Raw genomic sequence first — 21,109 nt, forward strand, 5'->3', positions numbered from 1 at the left:
ACAAGTTTGCTGGCAATGAACACAAGAATCCTGGCTCCAGAGGGGTAGCCGGGTTAGTCTGGATCTGTGAAAGCGGCAAAGAGTCCCGTGGCACCTTCTAGACTCACAGACGTATTGGAGCATGAGCTTTCGTGGGTTTTCGTGGCATCCGGCAAAGTGGGGGTTCACCCACGAAAGCTCATGCTCCAGTATGTCTGTGAGTCTAGAAGGTGCCACGGGACCCTTTGCCGCTTTTACAAGAATCCTAGAGCATCTCTGCACAACCACCCTTGGGACAGGCCCCCAGACACCAGTGAGAGCAGAAGCAGTGAGGACTCAGTAATTTGGGCAGGGCTTGGCCATGGGGCTGCTCACGCCTGGGCTAAGCTAACCTCTGTGCTCAGACCTGGGTGCTAATAACCTGGGTTAACTGTGCAGTGTAGACCTAGCCTGAAAGACACAAAGGCCCTGTCTGAACTGGGGACATTTGTATCAATATACGTAGATGTGAACCCCAAGTGCAGATGTGCTGCGTTAGTGTAATCTAGAGTTTGCAACGGTGTGGTCTACCCCTATTGGAAGTGGGGCTCAACCACAAGAGCCCTGCGCGGATACAAATTTATATCTGCGGATGCGGATATCGGCGGATATCAATTGGTATCCGCAAAACCGCAGGGCTCTCCTGGGAACCATAGCGGTGAAAGGAGCAGAACATGGGGCTGCCGCTCCCAGGAGCCAGTGCCCCATGCTGGCAGCTCTTCCGGCATGGCAGCCCTGGCCCCAGCCCTGCCCCCCATCTGTGTCTCCCGTCTGGGGGAGTGTGTGCTGCTTGAACACGAGAGCGCAACCAGGGACAGCTGCTGGTGAGCCTGGTGCCTGCCCCAGTGGGTGGGGTACTGGGGGCGGTACAGCCCTGCCGGAGGAGCTGCTGGCGTGGGGGATGAAGACGGGCCCTGGCTCCTGGGAGCGGTGCCCCCACGTTCTTCTCCTTTCCCCGCTGCGGTTCCCGGGAGAGCCCAGCGGGTCCACAGACACCGATTTATATCCGCGGACGTATCCGTGGATATAAATTTACATCCACGCAGGGACGGTGCGTGGGTCAGGCCTTGGGGGCAGCCCAGTGCACGGGGGCGGGGGGGGCGGGGTCATGATTTCGGACCTGTGGTCCCCCAAATTTTAGGGTCCTTCTGCCACTCCTACTTTCTAGCCTTACTTTATATTTATGAATCAGTACAAATACCCCCAGTATAGACAGGCCCAGAGAGGAGAGAAGATCTCCTTTTCTCTCGGGGTAAGGGGAGGGATAGCTCAGTGGTTTGAGCATTGGCCTGCTAAACCCAGGGTTGTGAGTTCAATCCCTGAGGGGGCCATTTAGGGATCAGGGCAAAAATTGGAGTTTGGTCCTGCTTTGAGCAGGGGGTTGGACTAGATGACCTCCTGGTCCCTTCCAACCCTGATATTCTATGATCTTGGTTTTCACTTGTGTTAGGTCTTCTCCATTGGGACAGAACATCCTTCTGGCATTGTCACATCAGGGGAACAGAAAAAAGCCTGATTGAAACTCATGGGGATACATGCTGGCTTCTCAAAGCAGTTCTTGTAATGTAATAACAATGTGTGAACAAGACAAAGACAGGTAGAAGGAAAATTGCTGTGTACCTGAAGATTGTGACAAGGTAAATTAGTTTTGACAGACTGACGTGAGGAGAGTAACTACAGTATAACAATTCATAGCTCTTGTAAAATTGGTACATAAGTTTCTTTTATTTTCTTCCCTTAATCTATAGCCTCAGAGGTGGTCTGCACACAGAAATTGCACCAATTTAATTAAATCAATGTAATTAAATCAGCAGAAAGATATCAGCCACTCTTACTGGTGTAGTTAAAGCAGTACAACCCACTCCCTGGTGTGGGCATCGTTATATTCGTATAAAATTGCCTTATGGTTATTCTCCGACCTGAAGGGGGGCAGCTGTCTATACTGGAATAACTACAGCCCTGCTACTGATATAACTATTTCAGTGAAAAATCACAGCCCTCACCGAAATAGCAATACCAATAAAAAAACTGGGGTAGACCAGGCCTAAAATGATTTAAGAGTGTCCACACAAGAAGAGTGCACCGATTTAACTAATTTTACGTAGAGACAGGTTTTCTTAACTCGGTGCAATTTCCGCATAGACTGGGCTTTAGATTTGAACTTACCACTGTTGTATTGGAATCTGGATGGCTCCAGACCGAGGAGGGCCTCTTCTCCTAGATTTAATCTGGGTGCAGTTTAGAGGTGGCAGAGCTCTCCTGAGTTTTCTATCATTGATGGTGGAAGCCGCCTAAGATCAATTGATCTCACCAAAGTGTTGTCATTTGGGGATGGAGGTCTGCGAGAACAGCTCTTGAGACTTCAGTGCCATCAAAGCCAAAACCCTGGTTTGGCCTGGAGTCCAAACACCCGACCCATTATTCAGAAAGGAAGCAGCTGGGTGGTTGAGTGTGTGTGAAAATCTGGAACTAGGTGACCCACCCAAGGTTACACAGGAAGTCTGAGGCACAGCCAGGAATTAAGCCTAGATCTCCAGCTTATTATCTGTGGAGCAATTTGTCCATCCAGAAGATGGAGGGAAACATCCAGTTGATAATGAGCTGAAATGAATGGAAGACAACAGAGACTCCTCAAGATACGGGAACCTTGCAAAGTGTCACCGAGTTTGTGATAACAACAGTCTCAGATATGACCCTATCTGTCTCGTCAACTGACAATCAGTTTTTATTACAGACCAAATACAGCTGCATCCCATTCTGCTCATGCACCAAAGCTAATGGAAACGGCACACTGTCCCAAGGGCTGCCCCTGAACTGGCAGAAGCTCAAGGAGTCTGTAAGCCAGGGACCTGGATGTTTCTCATCTGCTGCTGGGGGACTGGCTCCATTTGGCTCAGGTGGGTTTAAGCTATGCAAGCAAGTTCCTACAACTGTACGGTGGGAAAGAGGGCATCACTGTAGAGCTCTTCATCTTCTTTGTTTCTATTGTATGTTTTTGCATCTTGGAGTTCGAGAGAGACACAACCCATCATGATGCAATGCTTGCTTTTTAGCTGGCTGTGCGTGGGCTGCATGGCCATTTTACACACAACATCGCTGATGCCATGGTGATTCCTGCATGCCCAGCAGCCCACTGCCTCTGCTCAGCTACTTTGATTGTCTTTTTCAGGCAGCGTCTTCTCTGGCTTTTAAACTGCAGCATTTTAGGAGCTGGTTTTGTAAGCTGCGTGTCCGTTGGAGTGTTGCTTTTTGGGGCTGGGGGCTGTGGCTGCTCAAAGCCAGGTTCCAAATTCTCCCTGCCACTGAATATCTGGGTTTTGGATTATTTTCCCCCTTATGCATTAGTTTCAACTTTGCCAAGATGAATCTCATTTTTTACCCATGTCTTTAATCTCTCTAGATCCTGTTCTTTTCTTTGTCCCTCTTGAATGGTATCATCTCAGTTTTATTAGTGTGTTGTTTATTTATGCTTCCAGGTCATAACGTGAAGCAAATCATTGAGACTGGACCTAACCCAGTTCCAGAGAGCAGCACATAAGAATGACCACACTGCGTCAGACCAAAGATCCATCTAGTCCAGTATCCCGTCTCCTGACAATGGCCAATGCCAGGTGCTAGAGGGAATGAACAGAACAGGTCATCATCAAGTGATCCATCCCCTGTCGCCTATTTCCAGCTTCTGGTAAACAGAGGTTAGGGACACCATCCCTGCCCATCCTGGCTAACAGCCACTGATTGACCTATCCTCCATGAATTTATCTAGTTCTTTTTTGAACCCTGCTACAGTCTAGGCCTTCAAAACATTCTCTGGCAAGGAGTTCCACTGGTTGACTGTGCATTATGTGAAGAAATACTTCCTTTTGTTTGTTTTAAACCTGCTGCCTATTAATTTCGTTTGGTGCCCCCTAGTTCTTGTGTTATGAGAAGGAGTAACTAGGTAAATATGGAGTAAAATGATTCTGAAATATACATAGGTCATGGTTTCTTTCACTCTAGTGTCCCACATGGGGTCACAGTGACATACCGGATCAAAAGCCGAATTGAATTCTCCATTGATTTCAGTGGGTTTGCATAGGGTGTAAGAACCTAATCCAAAACCCACTGAAGTCAAGGGGGGTCTTTCCATTGAGGTTTTGGATTGGCCCCTACATCAGTGCAGAATGTTGGTGCTAATGGTATAATCTGGCTGCTGTGAAAAGTTTTTGTCCTCTGATGATTGTGCAATGGTGGAATTTGTTGGGATTGTGCAATGGTGGAATCATTTTGGATTTTAGCCACATGTAATTAAAGCAGCGACTGTTTGTAACGACGTCTCCTGGTGGAGACTGCCTTTCTCGGTCCTTTGAGAGAACCTGATCACGGGAGGAGTGAAACACGATAATGCTTAGCATTGACACCTGGAAGCGAGCCTCAAAACACCTCTGTGAGGGAAATGGGCAAGTGCTAGAATTCCCTATCCCCACAGAATTGCATAGGTGAGGAAACTGGGACCACATGTGACTTTGATTCATAGACTCTAAGGCCAGAAGGGACCATTGTGATCATCTAGTCTGACCCCCTGTAGAACACAGGCCAGACGATTTTCCTCAAACGATTCCTGTTTGAACTAGAGCAGATCCTTTAGCAAAGCATCCAATCTTGATTTAAAAATGGCCAGGGAATGAAACATTGTTCAGCCCCAGGCTGGGCACTGAGCCGGGATTAGAACTCAGGCCTTCCTCATTCTTTCCCCTACACCAAGCTGGCTTCTAACATCAGCTGTAGCTTAGCAAGACAGTAGTGGGGTTAACCTCATGTGGGTTGGGGGGTGGGGGGAGAACCAGATCTTTCATTAAGTGTCTCTCCAGCAGATTGCTCCCTCAGCCGGCTTCTAAGATTAGCTCCGGCTGAAAGTTCCAGCAGGTGCAGCTGCACGTTAAATTTAGACTCTTAGGGAATGGATTCTTTTTTCTCCAAGTGCACCAAAGGCAGAACTGCCCTGCACGGTCACACACAGCTTTGCCACTTGAGTCATTCATTCTGACTCCCGTGGCTGGCTGAGCTCTGACTGCTCTTGCCCGAATAAACTGTGCCCTGACTCGAACCTCCTGGGGACAGTCCAAGGGATCAGCACAAAGCAACTCGATACATCTTCAGCCTCCTTCTGGAGGAGACCTGCATTTCATTAAGAGGAGAAGTGACTCTTCTGACTGTGTTTCTGTCACTGATGGGTAAATTTTGCATCTCTGGGGCTGTTGGCTTTGCCAAGAAACATGGGCCAAGGAGGCCCAGCAGCAGAACGTATGTTCGGTAGCTGGCATCTGAGTGGGTTATATGAGATTATACAAGGGAGAGACTCCACCAAAAGACAGTGCCCGTCCTCATTCCCCACGACTTTGGACCAGATCCTCAACTGGAGCACATCAGCCTGGCTCCTCGATTGTCTTACAAGACATCCTGACACTATGGGCAGGCGTCGCTCCAGTTTTATGACAGTGTAACTCCTTTGAGTTCAGTGGCATTACAGCAGCATGAAACTGGAGTAACAGAGAGTGTGTGTCTGAGTCAGATCTATGTGTCACTCCGTGGGGCCTGATTGTCCTCTCGGGCCTGCTGGTGTCAATTGGAAGTCACTCCAGTAACGTTAGTGAAGTTATATCTTGCGTAAATGAGTGTGAGTGGAGAATGAGGGCCTGTGGGCTCCTGTATGGTGGTTTTACCCTGATGCATCAGTGGAGTTACACCAGCGGAAGTGAGGTCAGAATCAGTCCCCTCCATGTGTGTCCAATCACATCACCTTGTCCCTGTACACAGGGAACTTCATAAAGTCCCTTCCCCCCGAGGATCACAAAGCTCCTCCAGAAATATTAATGAAGTCAGCCTGAGACTGAGAGGGATAGGAATAGCCCATGGGGAATCTGAACTGCCCCAGGGTTAAGTGACTTACCCAAGGTCACAGAGTGGTACTGAGTCTAGTCTCACTTACACAGATATGAATCAGGAGTAAGATCATGAAGTCATTGGCATCTACATCAATGTGTGTGAGACCAGTGTCAAGCCAAGCGATTCTATCAGGGAGCCAGGAGTAAGACCCAGATCTCCTGACTTCCAGTGCTTTAACTACAGGATACATAGATTCCAAGGCCAGAAGGGACCATTGTGGTCATCTAGTCTCACCTCCTGTATAACCCAGACCATAGAACTTCCCTGAAAAAATTTCTGTTGGAACTAGAACATAATTTTTAGAAAAACATCCACTCTTGACTTACAGATTGCCAATGATGGAGAATCCACCACGACCGTGGCAAATTGTTCCAATGGTTAATTACGTTCCCTGTTAAAAATGTATGCCTTATTTCCAGTTAGAATTTGTCTAGCATCACTTCTTAATCTTCTCTTTGTAAGGCTAAACAGATTGAGCTCCTTGAGTCTGTCACTGTAAGGCAGGTTTTCCAATCATTTAATCATTCTTGTGGTTCCTCTCTAAACCCTCTCCAATTTATCAACATCCTTCTTGAATTGTGGCCACCAGAATTGGACACAGTATTCCACAGTGGTCACACCAGTGCCAGATACAGAGGTAAAAATAACCTCTCTACACCCACTCAAGTTTCCCCTCTTTATGCATTAACCCAGTGGTTCCCAAACTTTTCCCCTTCACGACCCCATTTTCAGATATATTGCTTCCCGTGACCCCAGACAGCCTAGAGGACTCGTTTTTAAAATGGCGTTCTCCACACAGTGTGAGCTCACACACGTCCTGTACACAAGGTCATGCTCCATGGAGGATGCCATTTTGTAGAGCAAAATGACATCCTCCATGCGGCGTGACCTGGCGAATGCCATATTGCACGCTCATGCTGTGCAGAGGATGCTATTTTACAATCCCGCACACTCAGGATTGCTGCACCCCCATCCGCTGATGGCGTGACACCCCTCCTCCCCCCACTTGGGGTCGCAACCCATAGTTTGGGTACGGCTGCATTAGCCCTTTCGGCTGTCGCATTGCACTCGGGGCTCTGTTCAGCTGATTATCCACCACAACTCCCCAGATCTTTTCAGAGTCACTGCTTCCCAGGATAGTGTCCCTCATCCTGTAAGCAAGGCCACCATTCTTTGTTCCTGGTTGAATAAATTTACAGTTGGCCCTATTACAAAGGCCTATTGTTTCCCTATGTCCAGTTTACCAAGCGATCCAGATTACTCTGCATCAGTGACCTGGCCTCTTCGTTGTTTGCCCCTCCCCCAAGCTCGGTGTCATCTGCAAACTTTATCGGTGATGATTTTATGTTTTCCTCCAGGATCATCGTCCCCTCTGACGTAGCTGTGTGTATAAAACACATCCACATGCACTGATTCAATATATTTCAAAGGAGCAGTTTCCCAAAGCCACACAACATTTCTCAGCTGATCAGCATGTGTGTTTGCCCATCAACTTCATTCAGATTAAGCCCCTTGATTCACATCACCGGCTCACACTGTGAATCTGTTGGAATCACTCAAGCATTATATGGAGGGTCTCAGCGGCTGAGTGGTGGGAGTTTCTTACTTCTCAATCACTTGTCTGAATTTGATCCTAAGCCTTTTCAGTGGCCAGGACAAAGTAAACTAGTGTGTCTCTGTTTGGTTCCTTCTTGACAGGTATCTGTGACACAGAAACCAACATCAAAAATGTCATGGAGGTTGCATTACTCTCCTAGCCCCATGGGTGGTGCCCTTCAAGTCAGGCTCGAGGCATATTGGTGGAGCGTTGGGTGAGACGTTTGCACTATGGTTGCTTGTAAGTGCCCATTCTGGAGGTCAGGACAAGGCCTCGCTCTCCCAGGGTGTCATTCAGGCACCTTTCACCAGCACTAAATAGACGTAAAAATGTAATTGATGTTAGAAGAATTTAAAAAGAAAGGCTAAGGGCCTGTTTTGCAGCAGAGTTGAGCAGTCACTGATGCTGACTTCTTTGCATCTGTCTTCAGCACAGAAGATGTTTGGAAACCCCTGCTCTTTTCAGCGCTGCTGCTGGCCCTCTTCATTTATGTATTCATTCATAGAGTCTTAGAATTTAAGGGCAGAAGGCACCACTAGTCTGACCTCCTGTATAGCAGATGCATGTCTCCATGCATCTGAAGAAGTGGGTTTTTTACCCACGAAAGTTTATGCCCAAATAAATCTGTTAGTCTTTAAGGTGCCACTGGATTCCTCGTTGTTTCTGTGGATCCAGACTAACATGGCTACCCCTCTGATACTGTATAGCACAAATCCTTCAGTTTCACCTTGTTGCCCCTGTATTGAGCCCAATAACTTGATTTTGACTAATGCACATCTTCCAGAGCAGCATCTTGATCTGACGACATCAAGAGATGGAGAATCCACCACTTCCTTTGGGAATTTGTTCTAATGGTTAATCACCCTCACAGTTAAAAATGTATGCCTAATTTCCAACTTGAATTTGCTCTTGTTATGCCTTTCTCTGCTAGATTAAAGAGCCCTTTAGTATTTGCTATTTTTGTTAGGATATAGATATTCAGGCCTGTCTGTAAAGGCCTAGACTCTAAGAATTTAGGTGTATTCTTATCACTTGGCTAGTTATAGAGGTATAAAAGAAAGAATCAAAATCACTGTCTGCCGGTGTAAGGGCCTTCTCTTACTGTGACAGTCTGAGGTCCTGTTCTTAGGCTAAGGCCTTTGGCTAAGCAGCAGAGGCAGCCATAAGCTGGGAAGCGACCGGTCACCTCCTCACATTCCAAACTAGTCACATTGAAAGAAGGTGCTATGGGGCTGTTAGGATACAATCCTGTCCTGATAATGCCTATCGCCTCCAGAGAAAGGGAAGCGCCTAGAAAATGTAAAAGGAAACTTAGTTTGATAGCATCCTGTCTGGCAAGAACTCACTTATCAATAGCTGGGATGTGAAATCCTCACTTCTGTATTGTTTTGTCATTATAGTTCCCACTTTGCCATTGTTTGTCTGTATAATCTCTGCTGTATAATAAATTTTGCTGGGTGTAAACTAATTAAGGTGGTGGGATATAATTGGTTACATAATCATGTTAAGATTGGTTAGTTAAATTTTAGGAAAATGATTGGTTCAGGTATAGCTAAGCAGAACTCAAGTTTTACTATATAGTCTGCAGTCAATCAGGAAGTGGGTGGGGGGGGGGGGAAATGGGAACAGGGAATGGGGGTGGGGAAATTGGAATCATGTTTAGCTAAAGGGGGAAATGGGAACAGGGACACAGGTAAGGCTCTGTGGTGTCATAGCTTGGGAAGGGGGACACTAAGGAAGGAAACTGGAATCATGCTTGCTGGAAGTTCACCCCAATAAACATCAAATTGTTTGCACCTTTGGACTTCGGGTATTGTTGCTCTCTGTTCATGCAAGAAGGACCAGGGAAGTAAGTGGGTGAAGGAATAAGCCCCCTAACAATTTTCTTCCCTTGAAGATACTTATATACCGTAATCAAGTCTGTTTTATTTCTGGCAAGCTGAAGGCTGAGCTCTCTAACTCTGTCACTATCAAGCATTTTCTCCAGTCCTAATCATTTTGGTGCTTTAAGATTTTGGGGTTTTTTATATAGATGTTATGTTGGCCTCTGTTGTTATACAGAGATTCGATTGAAACATATGCATAGCACCCAGAATGCATTAGTGAAGGGCTGGGTAATTTTCAGATCCATACTAGGAAGCTATAGTTAGATAGGATAAGAAAACAGTAACCAAACTGCATGCTTCAGGGTATAAGATGACCCTCTCTTCTTGGGAACAGGAAGGAATCCTTCCCTTCCTATGGGAAGAACAATTACCCGGTGCATGACAGGGGAAATGCTTTCTTCTGAAACACCTGGTGTTGTGTCTTGCAGCAGGACCGAATGCTTTAGCTCCACTAGAAGTTATGGGCTCGAGATGCTGGGATCAGTGGGTGAAACCTTACTGCCTGTGTTATGCAGGAGGTCAGACCAGATGACCATAAAGGTCTTAGCATCTATTAAATGAATCTAAAATAACTTAGCCTGCCATCTGATCGGAGCATATTAAAAGCCTATTAAAGTCTTATGGAAAATCTTTATTTAAGCTAGGTTTTTATTACAGGTGGTTTGTACATGGGTAAGATACAGTCGCTTGATTGCAAATAATGCTGGAGAGCCCCATTTGCAGGGGTCTTGGTCTGGATGGCTGGGAGGAAGTGATGCTGCCACTGAGGTGTCTGGGCCAATCCTCTTCTCATCTCTATGCTGCCTTTTCTTTGTCTCGTTTCTCCTCTTCTATTGCCAGGAGGCGCTCCCTCTCCTTGATCAGCTGCACTCCACAGTAGGTGACGAACCAGATGGACAAGGTGCTCAGGGGGAAACCTGCGAGCCAGAGGGACAGACAGTCAGCTTGACTTGGGCGCTAATGAAAAGGGTGAGGTTCTTCTCCAAAGCTAGTCTGAATGCAACTCAGCATCCTTGCTCGGTGCGGGGCAGGTCCTGAGAGGTGATAAACATGGGGAATCATGTCTGTGCATGATCCACAGCCCATGGCAATCCATGGCACTCTTTCCATCGACTTCCCTGGGCTTTGGATCTGACCCTATCTGCACTCATCCATTGGGGCGGAGTTCTCCAGGGGTGGGCCCAGATCTGCCAAAGTAGCACGGTCTTCTATAAACCATGAGGCCCTCCCAGCTTTGAATCCTGTGGAAATACTTTCTCAGCTCCCCAAGCTCAGACAGACTCCTTCGTCCCACTTAGGGCTTGTCTGCACGACTGCGTAAGTTGATGTAAGTTACGTCGCTCAGGGGTGTGAAAAAGCCACCCTCCCTGAGCACCGTAAGGTACATCAACTTAAAGCTCTGTTCACACCATGCTATGTTGGTGGGACACGCTCCCTGCCAACATCGCTTCTGCCTCTCGTTGAGGTGGAGAGTAATTATGCCGACGGGAGAGCTTCTAGTACAGGGCCATAATTCCACTGGGCATGGGTCTGGCAGCGTTAGAAGCCACAACTGTTTCCATAGCAGAGAAAGAGAGATCTAGGCCCTGTGCCTGTTAAAACAGGACCTCTCAATGAGTAATACGACTAGCTCCGACAATGAACTCAGCCATCAGAAACTTCTGATGTTCTGAACCCCCCAGGTCACACGTTATCCCCCTCCTGAGCCCCGGTCAGTCCCGTGGGGGAGCCTGGAAGGGGACGGGACACCACTCAGTCAGCTGCTTATAGCCCAGGCTGTTTCAACATGCTGCTGCCACCTCTCGGTGAGAAATACGCCGTCAGGGTAAGTTATTAGGGGTGGGAGAATGAATGGGATTTAATAACAGAAGGGATCCAATACAGGTGCCTAAGAAGCTGTTAGAAATACAAGGCTGGTGAGGAATCATAGAAGATCAGGGTTGGAAGGGACCTCAGGAGGTACCTAGTCCAACCCCCTGCTCAAAGCAGGACCAATCCCTAACTAAATCAAGAGAGCGTGTGTCTGCCAAATTCATGGGAATAGTAGCTGTAATGGAAGAAGGAGGAAGTGGGGAAATAAATCCCTGTTATTATTATTTATGTTGCAATAGCATTGACAGGTCTAAACCATGGTCAGAGCCGCAGTGTGCTAGGCCCTGTAGAAACATGGCAAGAAATGATGGTCCTTACCCCAAGAAGCATATACGCTAACGCTCCTCCTGTTAAATCAGGGTGCCAGACTGGGGGGGTCGTTGGTTTGAGTTTGGTATAATGACTCCTGTACGCAAAGGAAAAGGGCTTCTTCATCTGAGGGAGACCAGAAGGGCTTTACCTGTCAGGAGGATTCTCTTGGCAACCAGCAGTGTGAAGTCCAGGCTGTTGAGGGCAAGGACGTTGTAGAGGACAATGGCCCAGAAGTTTGCAGCCCCGAAGATCCCTCTAATCCGCCGAGACATCGGCTCTGACATGTTGGCCTGCCCGGTGAAACAGAGGGATAGGAGTGTAAGGGGAGAGCGCTGCCTGCTAAGGGGAGTGGGATTTTTCTTAGCTGTGCTCTCTGAGAGCCCGTCTTTCTATCTCAGGTTCCACGACTGTGGTATCCGAACACCAGGCCATCTTTAGCCTCAGAGCATCCCCGTGAGGTACAATCGTGCTATTACCCCCATTATACAGATGGGGAACTGAGGTGTGCAGAGACTAAGGCCTCACTCCCACTGAGTTCAGTGGGCCCAAGATCATACAGGGAATCTGTGGTAGAGCAGGGAATCGAACCCAGGTGCAAACAACCTGAACCAGCCTTCCTTTCTAGTCTTGTCGCTCCTCTCTCTGGCCCATTCGTTGTCTCCCTCCATTTGGCACTCAGGCTCCCAATTCTGCCAGGTGTTGAGCCGTGAAGTCTGTGGGAGCTGGGGGCACTCAGCACCTTCCAGGAGGGACTCCCGGGACTAGGGCTGCTAACCCTCCAGGATCGGCCTGGAGTCTCCAGGAATTAAAGATTAACCTTGAATTAAAGATGATGTCATGTGAGTCAATCTCCAGGAATATGCCCAACCAAAATTGGCAGCCCTACTTGGGACTGGGCCAGCTGCCCACAAAGATCTGCTCTGTGTAAAGTGCCCATAGCAGAGTGAGGATCCCCCTCGCTAATGGACGGTAGCGTGGGGCAACCAGGCTAATGCGTGAGCTGAGCCAGCCCGAGGCCACCACCTTCCATTCTGCGAGCACCAGCCTGCAATGGCGTTTGGTGCTCCGGACGGGATGGAGCCAGGATGGAGCTGGGGCAGCCGAGTCTGGCCAAGAGAGCAGAGACCCTAAGTAAATTTCATTGTGCTTCATGCTGGCTCGTGCCCATGGCTGACGTGGTCACTCTCATTTTCCTTACGCCCTTCCCCCTGCCTCACGGCTGCCTTTGCCCCTCTCTCCTTCCTCTCCTGTGGCTGCCTGGGCCGTGGAGCTCTCTCCACCTCTCATAGCCACCTTGCCAAGCAAACCCTCCCCATTTCAGTGACCCCCACACCTGTCCTAGCCTGGATTATACCCCTGGGTCGTGTCCTGAGTTAGACTGTAGGCTTATCAGGACAGGGAGGCTGATGGGAGGGGAAGAATTCAGCATCTCCCGTCATCAGGCAGGCAGACAGTCCAGGTTCTCTCCATACTATAGCTACGTTGTTCTGCGATTCCTTCGGTGGGACAGGGCTGCTTTGCCACCATCTCTCCTGGTCTCCAGAGAGGGAGCCTGGCCTGCAGAGGGGGGCATGGCTGGGATGTTGCTACATGTGGCTGATCTCCAGTTGCTGGAATGGTTTCCTGGGGCCATGGGCAGTCATGTGTAGAATGCAACAGCGTTTAGGCTCCGTTCGCAGCCACGGATCCCAGGACTGGGGGAGCACAAGGATGTGTTAAAACTTTTCCTCCGGTCCTGCACTGAGTCCCACTCAGGTAGACAAGGGAACGACCCAATGTTTGCAAAGTGCGTACTAGATGATGGGAGGGATTTTTTGCCTCTCCTGTGCACCTTAGTAATAGGAGGCTGCTTTGAGGCACGCTGCTATGGGCACGATCCTTTGCCATGATTGTTATTAGCACTGGCTGGAAGCTGTTAAGATTTAGAAAAACCTAAAGCCCCATGACAATAGCAGAATGTGATAGTCACTTGCACATAATCATCAGTGCCGCTGCTGTGACTGGAGACGGGAAGTGGTTTTTACAGCAATCTTCAAAGAGAACTAGAAATCCCAGGACCCTTGGAGCTGAGAAGTATGGTGCTTTGGGCATTAAGATTTCTCTGGCTTTGTGGGTTATAATCTGGGTACAAGTTCAATTTGAAGAAGCAAGGGGATGGTTAGCTCTGAAGTGTTTCTTTGAAGCGCGTTGGTGTCAGGGCCAATGGTTTAGGTTTGGTAAAAACAACAGAAATGTTTCCGTGATGTGATTTCTTGCATCTTTCCCAGCAGCACCCTCCTACTGGCCACTAGCTCCCAGATTTAGATGGGGGTCACTGGTCTTTAGAACGGAGCAAAAAATGGCATTTCAGACCTGCAGGAAATTCCAATATTTCGATGTTTGTTTTCATCCCAGATCGGGATAAAAAGTTGAAATGTCAAAAAAAAAAAAAGTGCAGAATGAAAAAGGGTTCTGGAAAAATTCCATGCGGACACATTCAATGTTTTGTTTCTGCTGGGCATTAACTTTACTTCCACCTGAGTCGCTGTGGGTGCTTCAGGGGTTGTAGTTCTGGGTCCCTCGACGCCCTCTCCATTTTCCCCTAGGGGAAGCTCCAGTTCTGTGGCTGGAATAACTCTCCCCTGAAGCACCGCAGCAGCTCAGGTGGGCTTTGGATCAGGCTCTGGGGGGAGGGAATTTGGATTTTGTCTGTGCATGTGGCTGCTCATGAAGGTGAAGGACTTGGAGCACGAAGGCTGCTCCTTGTTGGTAATCCCAGCAGAAAGGCCATGGACTCTATGGCCATGGACTGAGCTGCCCTCCCTGCCCTAGCGGTGATCCCTTCAGCTCTACCAGCCTTTCAAAACCAAAATGAGGGTGATCTGAAGTACCCAAAGGGCTTTCGGTGGGAGGGATGGGGCTGTCACCCCTTCCCAGCCAAAGATGGGGAATGTTCCTGTGTTGCGGTATATAGACCCTACGAGAGAACGGACACTAAGGCTACGTCTACGTAGCTCATGGCAGCAAGACACCTAGCCCGGGACGACAGCCTCAGGCTGGCTCTACTGCGCGAAAATCAGCTGTGTAGACATTGTGGCTTGGGCTCTGAAGCCTAAGGAGGGGGTGGGTGTCAGACTCTGAGCTCTAGACTGAGAGACAGCATTTACACAGCTGTTTTTAGCACGGTAGCGCGAGCCTGAGTCTGTTGACCCCCACGATGGGATGCTCATGTAGACATACCATAAAGGGTTAAAAAAGGGAGTGGTCACCTCCCCAGCTGCACCTATGGATCAGCTACAGACAGGGGGGATCAAAGGCTGCAGCCCAGCCAGAACAGGGGGCTGGAGATCCAGAAAGCCCCAGGGTAGGGGCTCCATGGGGTCAGACAGGAGGAAGCTGCCCAGGAAAACCAGTTCTCTGCCAGAAGGGATTTGAAAAGATTATCAGGCAGGAGCAACCGTCAAGGCCATGAGGTAGGAAGCAGCCCAGGGAAGCAGTAGAAGATTTATGTAAACAAGTCCCGGACTGCATCACCCAGGGTCCTTGGGCTGGGACCTAGAGGAGAGGGCAGCCCTGGGTCCTCCTCCTAGCCCCACACAGAGTAGAGACTGCTGAGAACCCTGACCAGGGATGGCAACAATAACAGGAATTCTCAACTTTGCCTTTGTGTTCCTGCTTTAACTTACTTCATTCCTGCCCTGTTGAAGAAAGAAGGGAAGACACCAGTAAAGGGGGCAGCCCCCAAAAGAGGGGATAAGAAGAGAGGCCCCAGGCCGAAAGCCCAAACTCCTGGGACTACTGAGAGAAGGTCCATTAAAGAGACGGGAAGGACTTTGGGTGGGGCCAGACTCCTTTCAGTCCTGAAATGGGAGAGACGCAAGTAACCCAGCCGGAGAACTGGGGTTACAGACGCAGTCTGCTGGATATAGGTTCCATCCCTGAACAAACTAAGGGAAACCGAGGCAGGGACGACAGCAGTACCGTGGCAGACTGCCAGGGAGTGCGGCAGTGTTGCAGATCCTCAGTTACAGCTCCCCATTTGATCGGAAATCTAAAATGTTGTATGAAGCCAGCGTTTTGGGCCCCGGGTGTAAACTGGTACAGCTCCCCTGAAGTCACACGTGTTCTTATCCATCTGTCACCCCAAACCAGATGATCCAACCCACTTGACGGCAGGTTGCCATTGAGTTTCTTACCTCCAGGCTGCCAAAGGGCTCCATCTGGAAACACTTCTGCACCCAGAGCTCGAAGTTGAGTCCAAAGCAGTTGCAGACAGACCAGATGTAAACGATCTCGCAGGGGCCCAGCCACAGGGTGGTGACAGCGAAGGTGCAGATGGTGGCCCGAAGCTCCTTCACAACAGCATCGTGGTTCTCTCCAAGGTGATCGTACACATACCTAGGGGGCAATAGGATCAGTATTGTTTAGTGGAGATCTGCATTGTATTCCTGGTTCAGCTACTGGTCTGTTGGATGACCTTGGGCCATAGGCGCCGACACTGGGGGTGCTCCGGGGTTGGAGCCCCCAAGGGGGAAAAATAGTGGCTGCTCAGCACCCACCAGCCACAGCTGTCTGGCGGCCCAGGGAGGGGCTTGGGGAAGGGTGGAGAGCAGCAAGCAGCTGGTGGGCAGGGACCTTGGGGAGGAGGCAGAGTGGGGGCAGGCAGTGGCGGAATGAGGGTGGGGCCTTGGGGGCCGAGGCGGAGTGGGAGTGGGGGCTTGGGGCAGAGCAAGGGGGGGTGGATCACTGGTGGGGAAAACTTAAACTTGGTGCTTTTGCCTTGGGCAAGTCTTGTCACCCCTCTGTGCCTCAGTTTCCCCATCTGTAAAATGGGGGTGGTGGTCCTGGCCCTCCTTTGTGCTTTGGGAGCCAGGGATGGAAAGTGCTGTGTAAGAGCTCATTGTTGTTGTTTTCACTCCAGCCCCTGGGCTAGAGCAGCAGCTCTGCAGCTTGAACAGAGAATTCCTCCCTGCGTTACTCTATGGAGAGCGTTGGCTTCCAACCAAGTTACTCCAGGACTGTCTTCTGCAGGCATTTTGTCTCCTGGGGATTGTACGGGAGGAGGAAGAATTTGTAGGGGTGCCCTGGCAATGAAAGAGTTACATCTGCTGGGGAGTAAATGGTGGGGAGCTGGGGGTGGCTGCCGTCTGGCACTGCGAGGGTTACACCCTGCTGTGGGGCAACTGGGAGGAGAGCCAGTAGGGAATCACTAAGTCTTTTCATGGGGGTTTGCCCTGGGGATGGGATTCTGCAGCAGGAGGGGCCGGGGCAGTGTTACTTGGGGGGCTGACAGGACGGTGTATGGGAAACCTCTAGCAATGAGTATGTATCGTATCACCGTAGTACAAGCCACTACAAAGCCCCTCTCGCTCTTCTCTCGCAAGGATATGGGTTTTACGATATACAGTTATTGTGACACCTCTTCCTAGGGGAGGCCACGTGCTTGGTTTTTGACCAGAAAGGTGGGTTGAAAAGGGAACCTGATAGTGTCCAGTCAGATCTACTGACTGGACACACAAAGTCCAGTTAATGTGGGAGGGGGTGGTGGGGAGGTGCCGGGTCATTACCCACGCCAGCCCCTACTCAGCCGGGGCCGCCTCCTACCTGCATTGGGCGGCTGCAGTTCCCAGCCCCGGCTCTGCAGATGAATCCCTTCCAACCCCAGCAGGGGAGAGAGGGGAATAGCAACGAGCGACGGGGGACAGGGGAATAGGAGGAGATGTTTGCGGGGTCTTGGGGGGGACGAGGCGGGGCTGGGACGGGGCCTCAGGGGGACAATTCAGGGTGGGGAAGGTTCCGGCACTCCTGCTGGAGTGTCCAGTTTTTAAATATTACAAAGTTTGCAACCCTACCACCTCGCCATGTATGAACCATTTACCAGGCTCCCTGGTGCACAAACATTTAATCACAGACCACTGACACTCCTCGCACAGTCACTAGCGTGTTATTGTTACTGAAAACAGCTGAAAGGCTGAGGAAGACATGGATGCAGCATAAGCCTTGGGATATGGTCAGAATGAGGTAACCAGAGATTTGGGGGGGGGGGGGGGGCTGGATTTGGTGGAGTGAGAGAGAATCAGATTGGAGGCGAGCCGGGATAGAATTGTTCAGCAAAAAGGTTTGCGACAAGTTCTGGGTGGTGGTTCGTGTTGGTTCTTATTGTCTCCAAACCAATTGGCTCAGCTCTTTTTTAAAAACTTTTTTAAAAACCAGTCTTTAAAAAGACTGCCTGGATCACAGCTTAGGGAGCTGATCAGCAAAGAGATGAGAACTGAGATGCTTTAGGATTCTCTGTGACCAGAGTGAATAATGCTTAACATCCTTCTGCCGTTGAGAGCCAGTTACATTGCTATTCAGGGAGTCAGTCAGACCATGGAAGAGAAGGCCCCAAACCCCAGTGGAGATGACAGACCTCCAAAGAAGACTTACTTGCATAGCCAGTCGTTAATCCCTCTGTCGAAGTGCCTAAAATACAGATAGGTGAAATGAGAGAAAAACGTTAACATGGGAAGCGTTAACAATTGCATTATATTACATCTTCATTCAAAGACATCTGCTCTCACTTGCACCCATTTTACACTGGTGTAATGCCATTGAACTTACTCCCGATTAACCAGTTTGTCTGCCAGGCGCAGAATACCAGTGTTAACTTTAACAGTCTCCGATGCAAATGTTTCACCAAAGCATCTGATTTTGCAGTTACTTCTCTGCAAACGCCACTGAAGTGAACGGGCCACACTGGGACCTGGGCGTAAGCAGATGCCTCTTCCAGAGCCATCTCTGGGCCACTGACTTCAGTGATATAAATAGTGATGTAAGCTACATTTTGAAGTGGGCCAGAAAAGGGGGGTAATTCTCCTTTCACACCACTGTAACACTATGAATAGTTGGGAACAATCCGACGTTATCCTGACGGATCCACCATTGAAGCCGGAGGTGGGAAAGGTTTCGTAGTTCACTGGCTGAATGTACCTCTCGGGGAAGGACGGTTTTCTGCTTTTCCTATTGTCTAGTTTTAAAAATGTCATAGGTAATGGGACTTCCACCTCTTCCCTTTGGAAGCTGTTCCACACGATAATACATCTCCTTGTCGGGAAGTTCTCTCTGATATTCAGCCTACATGTCCCTTCTCTTCTGTCCATCCCATTACTCCTGCTTACATCCCCCTGGACAGCACTCAATAATTTCTCTCCATCCTATGTGTTTACTGGTATCAGTAGGCAGGGGTAATGGGCCAGATCCTCAGCTTGTGTAAATCAGTCTAACTCCACAGACTTGAGCAGAGAAATGACTGTTGACACCAGCTGAGGATCTGGGCCTACGGCCACATCTATCTAACTAAAAGAAAAGGAGTATTTGTGGCACCTTAGAGACTAACCAATTTATTTGAGCATGAGCTTTCGTGAGCTACAGCTCACTTCATCAGATGCATACTGTAGCTCACGAAAGCTCATGCTCAAATAAATTGGTTAGTCGCTAAGGTGCCACAAGTACTCCTTTTCTTTTTGCGAATACAGACTAATACGGCTGTTACTCTGAAATCTATCTAACAGGTAACATGTAGCATATGATCATTCTCCCTTCCTTTGCAACCTTAGCCAATAAGATCTTGGGATTATTTGACCAACTGGTTGCAAGGAGAGAGAAATGACAAAGCCATGTTCCTTCTCAGTATATTTCCTTTGGACTGACTGGATGAGTCTCCTGCTGCCTGGGTCCATTAACATTTTAGATGCACTCACGTTTCTGCAAAGACGTAGAGCATGGTGATGCATTTCGGGGGCTGCGGCGGGTCCAGGTGATCCAACCTAGCAATGGTGTTGATAATTCCAAACATCACAGCAGCTTTCACCCAGTCATACACCAAGTTAGAGTAGGCCAGGCCGGCTGTATGGTACATAGCAAAAAAAGGAGTAAAGAGAACTGCCCAGTGAGAGGCAGGCAAACAGTAGCATGATCTAATATTAACATGAGAGCTCTGCAGAAGACAGAAGTTCTGTTTAGCGAAGGATTTTGTGATTTCGAAATCTGGCTTCGTGCTTAATAAGAACAGACCCCCAGAGTTTTTGAAATTCTCTGGAAAGGAAAATTCAGAACAAAAACCATTTTGCGTCATTTGAAACGTGTTTCAAGACTGCCCTTTTTATTTTCTACTATGATACCCTACAAAATAAAAAAAATTGAAATGAAAAGTGGTTTCAAACCAAAAAGTTGAAATGTTTCGTTTGGAACATATCAAAATGGGACGTTTTCATAGTGTCAGAACTCCTCCCCCTCCCCCCCAGTTTTCTTCCAAACCAAAATTCCGGTGAAACTGACCCAATTTCACAAAGTGTTTTTATTTAGATGCACCTGCAAATTCTGACAGAATATGCATTTAACCCGCTCTAGTTAAGACAAGGTGGCTCTCTTTTCCTCTGGGGTCCAGACCTCATATAGAAGTAACTTGGATTGTGAGCTCTTTTGAGCAGGGATTGTCTTTTTGTTGTGAATTTGTATGGCACCTAGCACCACGGGGTCCTGGTCCGTGACTGCGGTTCCTAGTCACTGCAATAATACGTTAATAATAATAATTAATAATTAATAATAGGCTTAGGACTCTGCTATTTCCTCTGAGCTAGCAGACCTGGTCTTTTCAACTCAAGCAGTAGAGGCTTGTGCTTTTATATCTAAAACTCCTGGATTTGGTTCCTGCATATGATCCATCGAGGAGAATGGTTATAATAGCACCTGCCAGCCATCTCAGCACCGGTATCAGCGGTTAACACAGGCATCACACTTTAAAACAAACCAAAGTTTGTTTTTATTCCATTCTCAAACCTTCCCATAAGTTCAGAGGCTGAGCTTTGACCACATTCTGGTCTCAGAAAGCACCATGGCAAGTGCACCTTCCACCAGAAATGTACCTCCAGGCTCAGCCAGGGGCAAGTTTTCTCTTTATCTGGTTGTTGCCCGTGGCGCTTGAGTCAAGGCTCTGCCTCCTGTGACACCTCAGCCTGTGTCCACACACCCACATAACAGGCCCGATTCTGCTCCCGGTCACATCAGTGCGGATCTGGAGCCACTCCACTGAAGTCCTCTGCGTTTTACCCTCTGGTGGCCTCGTGCTCAAGCTGGCGGGGCTGAGACCAGAATCTCAGACTCTGGCCCCGCGAATACAGAGTCACGATAAACAGTGGGGAAGCCGTTGTTGAACACGACAGTGGGATACTTTGACAGTGTCTCTTGTTGTCTTAGAACTTTGGCCCAGGCGCACCCTGGCCAAAACGTTCATACGTGGCCACTAATTCTGGGTTACCGGGTGCACCGTTCGAGACACCTTGGGGCTGATTTTCAGAGGTCCTGAGCTCCCACGATTCTCACTGAGATCAATGGGAGCTGCTGGGTGCTCAGCACTTCTGCATACCAGGGCCTTTTTACTTTAGCTGCCTAAATAATGATTTAGCTGCCCAACTTCAAGCATCCACGGTTAACCATTTTGGCCTTGATTTATCTTCCCTTATTACATGACATTACTTAGGCA

General features: G+C 48.8%; 1 protein-coding gene across 1 annotated transcript in view; it reads right to left on the minus strand.

The window, feature by feature from the left end:
* Nucleotides 1-10,069: 10,069 nt before the first annotated feature.
* Nucleotides 10,070-21,109, minus strand: part of HHATL (hedgehog acyltransferase like) — a 31,090-nt gene continuing 20,050 nt past the window's right edge. Inside the window, exons 7-11 of the mRNA XM_073329595.1 lie at nt 19,329-19,473; nt 18,016-18,051; nt 15,783-15,984; nt 11,756-11,897; nt 10,070-10,340 (exon numbers count right to left, since the gene is read on the minus strand). Of these exons, the coding sequence (XP_073185696.1) occupies nt 10,219-10,340; nt 11,756-11,897; nt 15,783-15,984; nt 18,016-18,051; nt 19,329-19,473 (647 nt within the window). The 3' untranslated portion in view covers nt 10,070-10,218. The remainder of the gene's footprint in view (nt 10,341-11,755; nt 11,898-15,782; nt 15,985-18,015; nt 18,052-19,328; nt 19,474-21,109) is intronic.

The sequence above is a fragment of the Lepidochelys kempii genome, chromosome 2, assembly GCF_965140285.1.
Source record: "Lepidochelys kempii isolate rLepKem1 chromosome 2, rLepKem1.hap1, whole genome shotgun sequence".
NCBI lineage: Eukaryota > Metazoa > Chordata > Testudines > Cheloniidae > Lepidochelys > Lepidochelys kempii.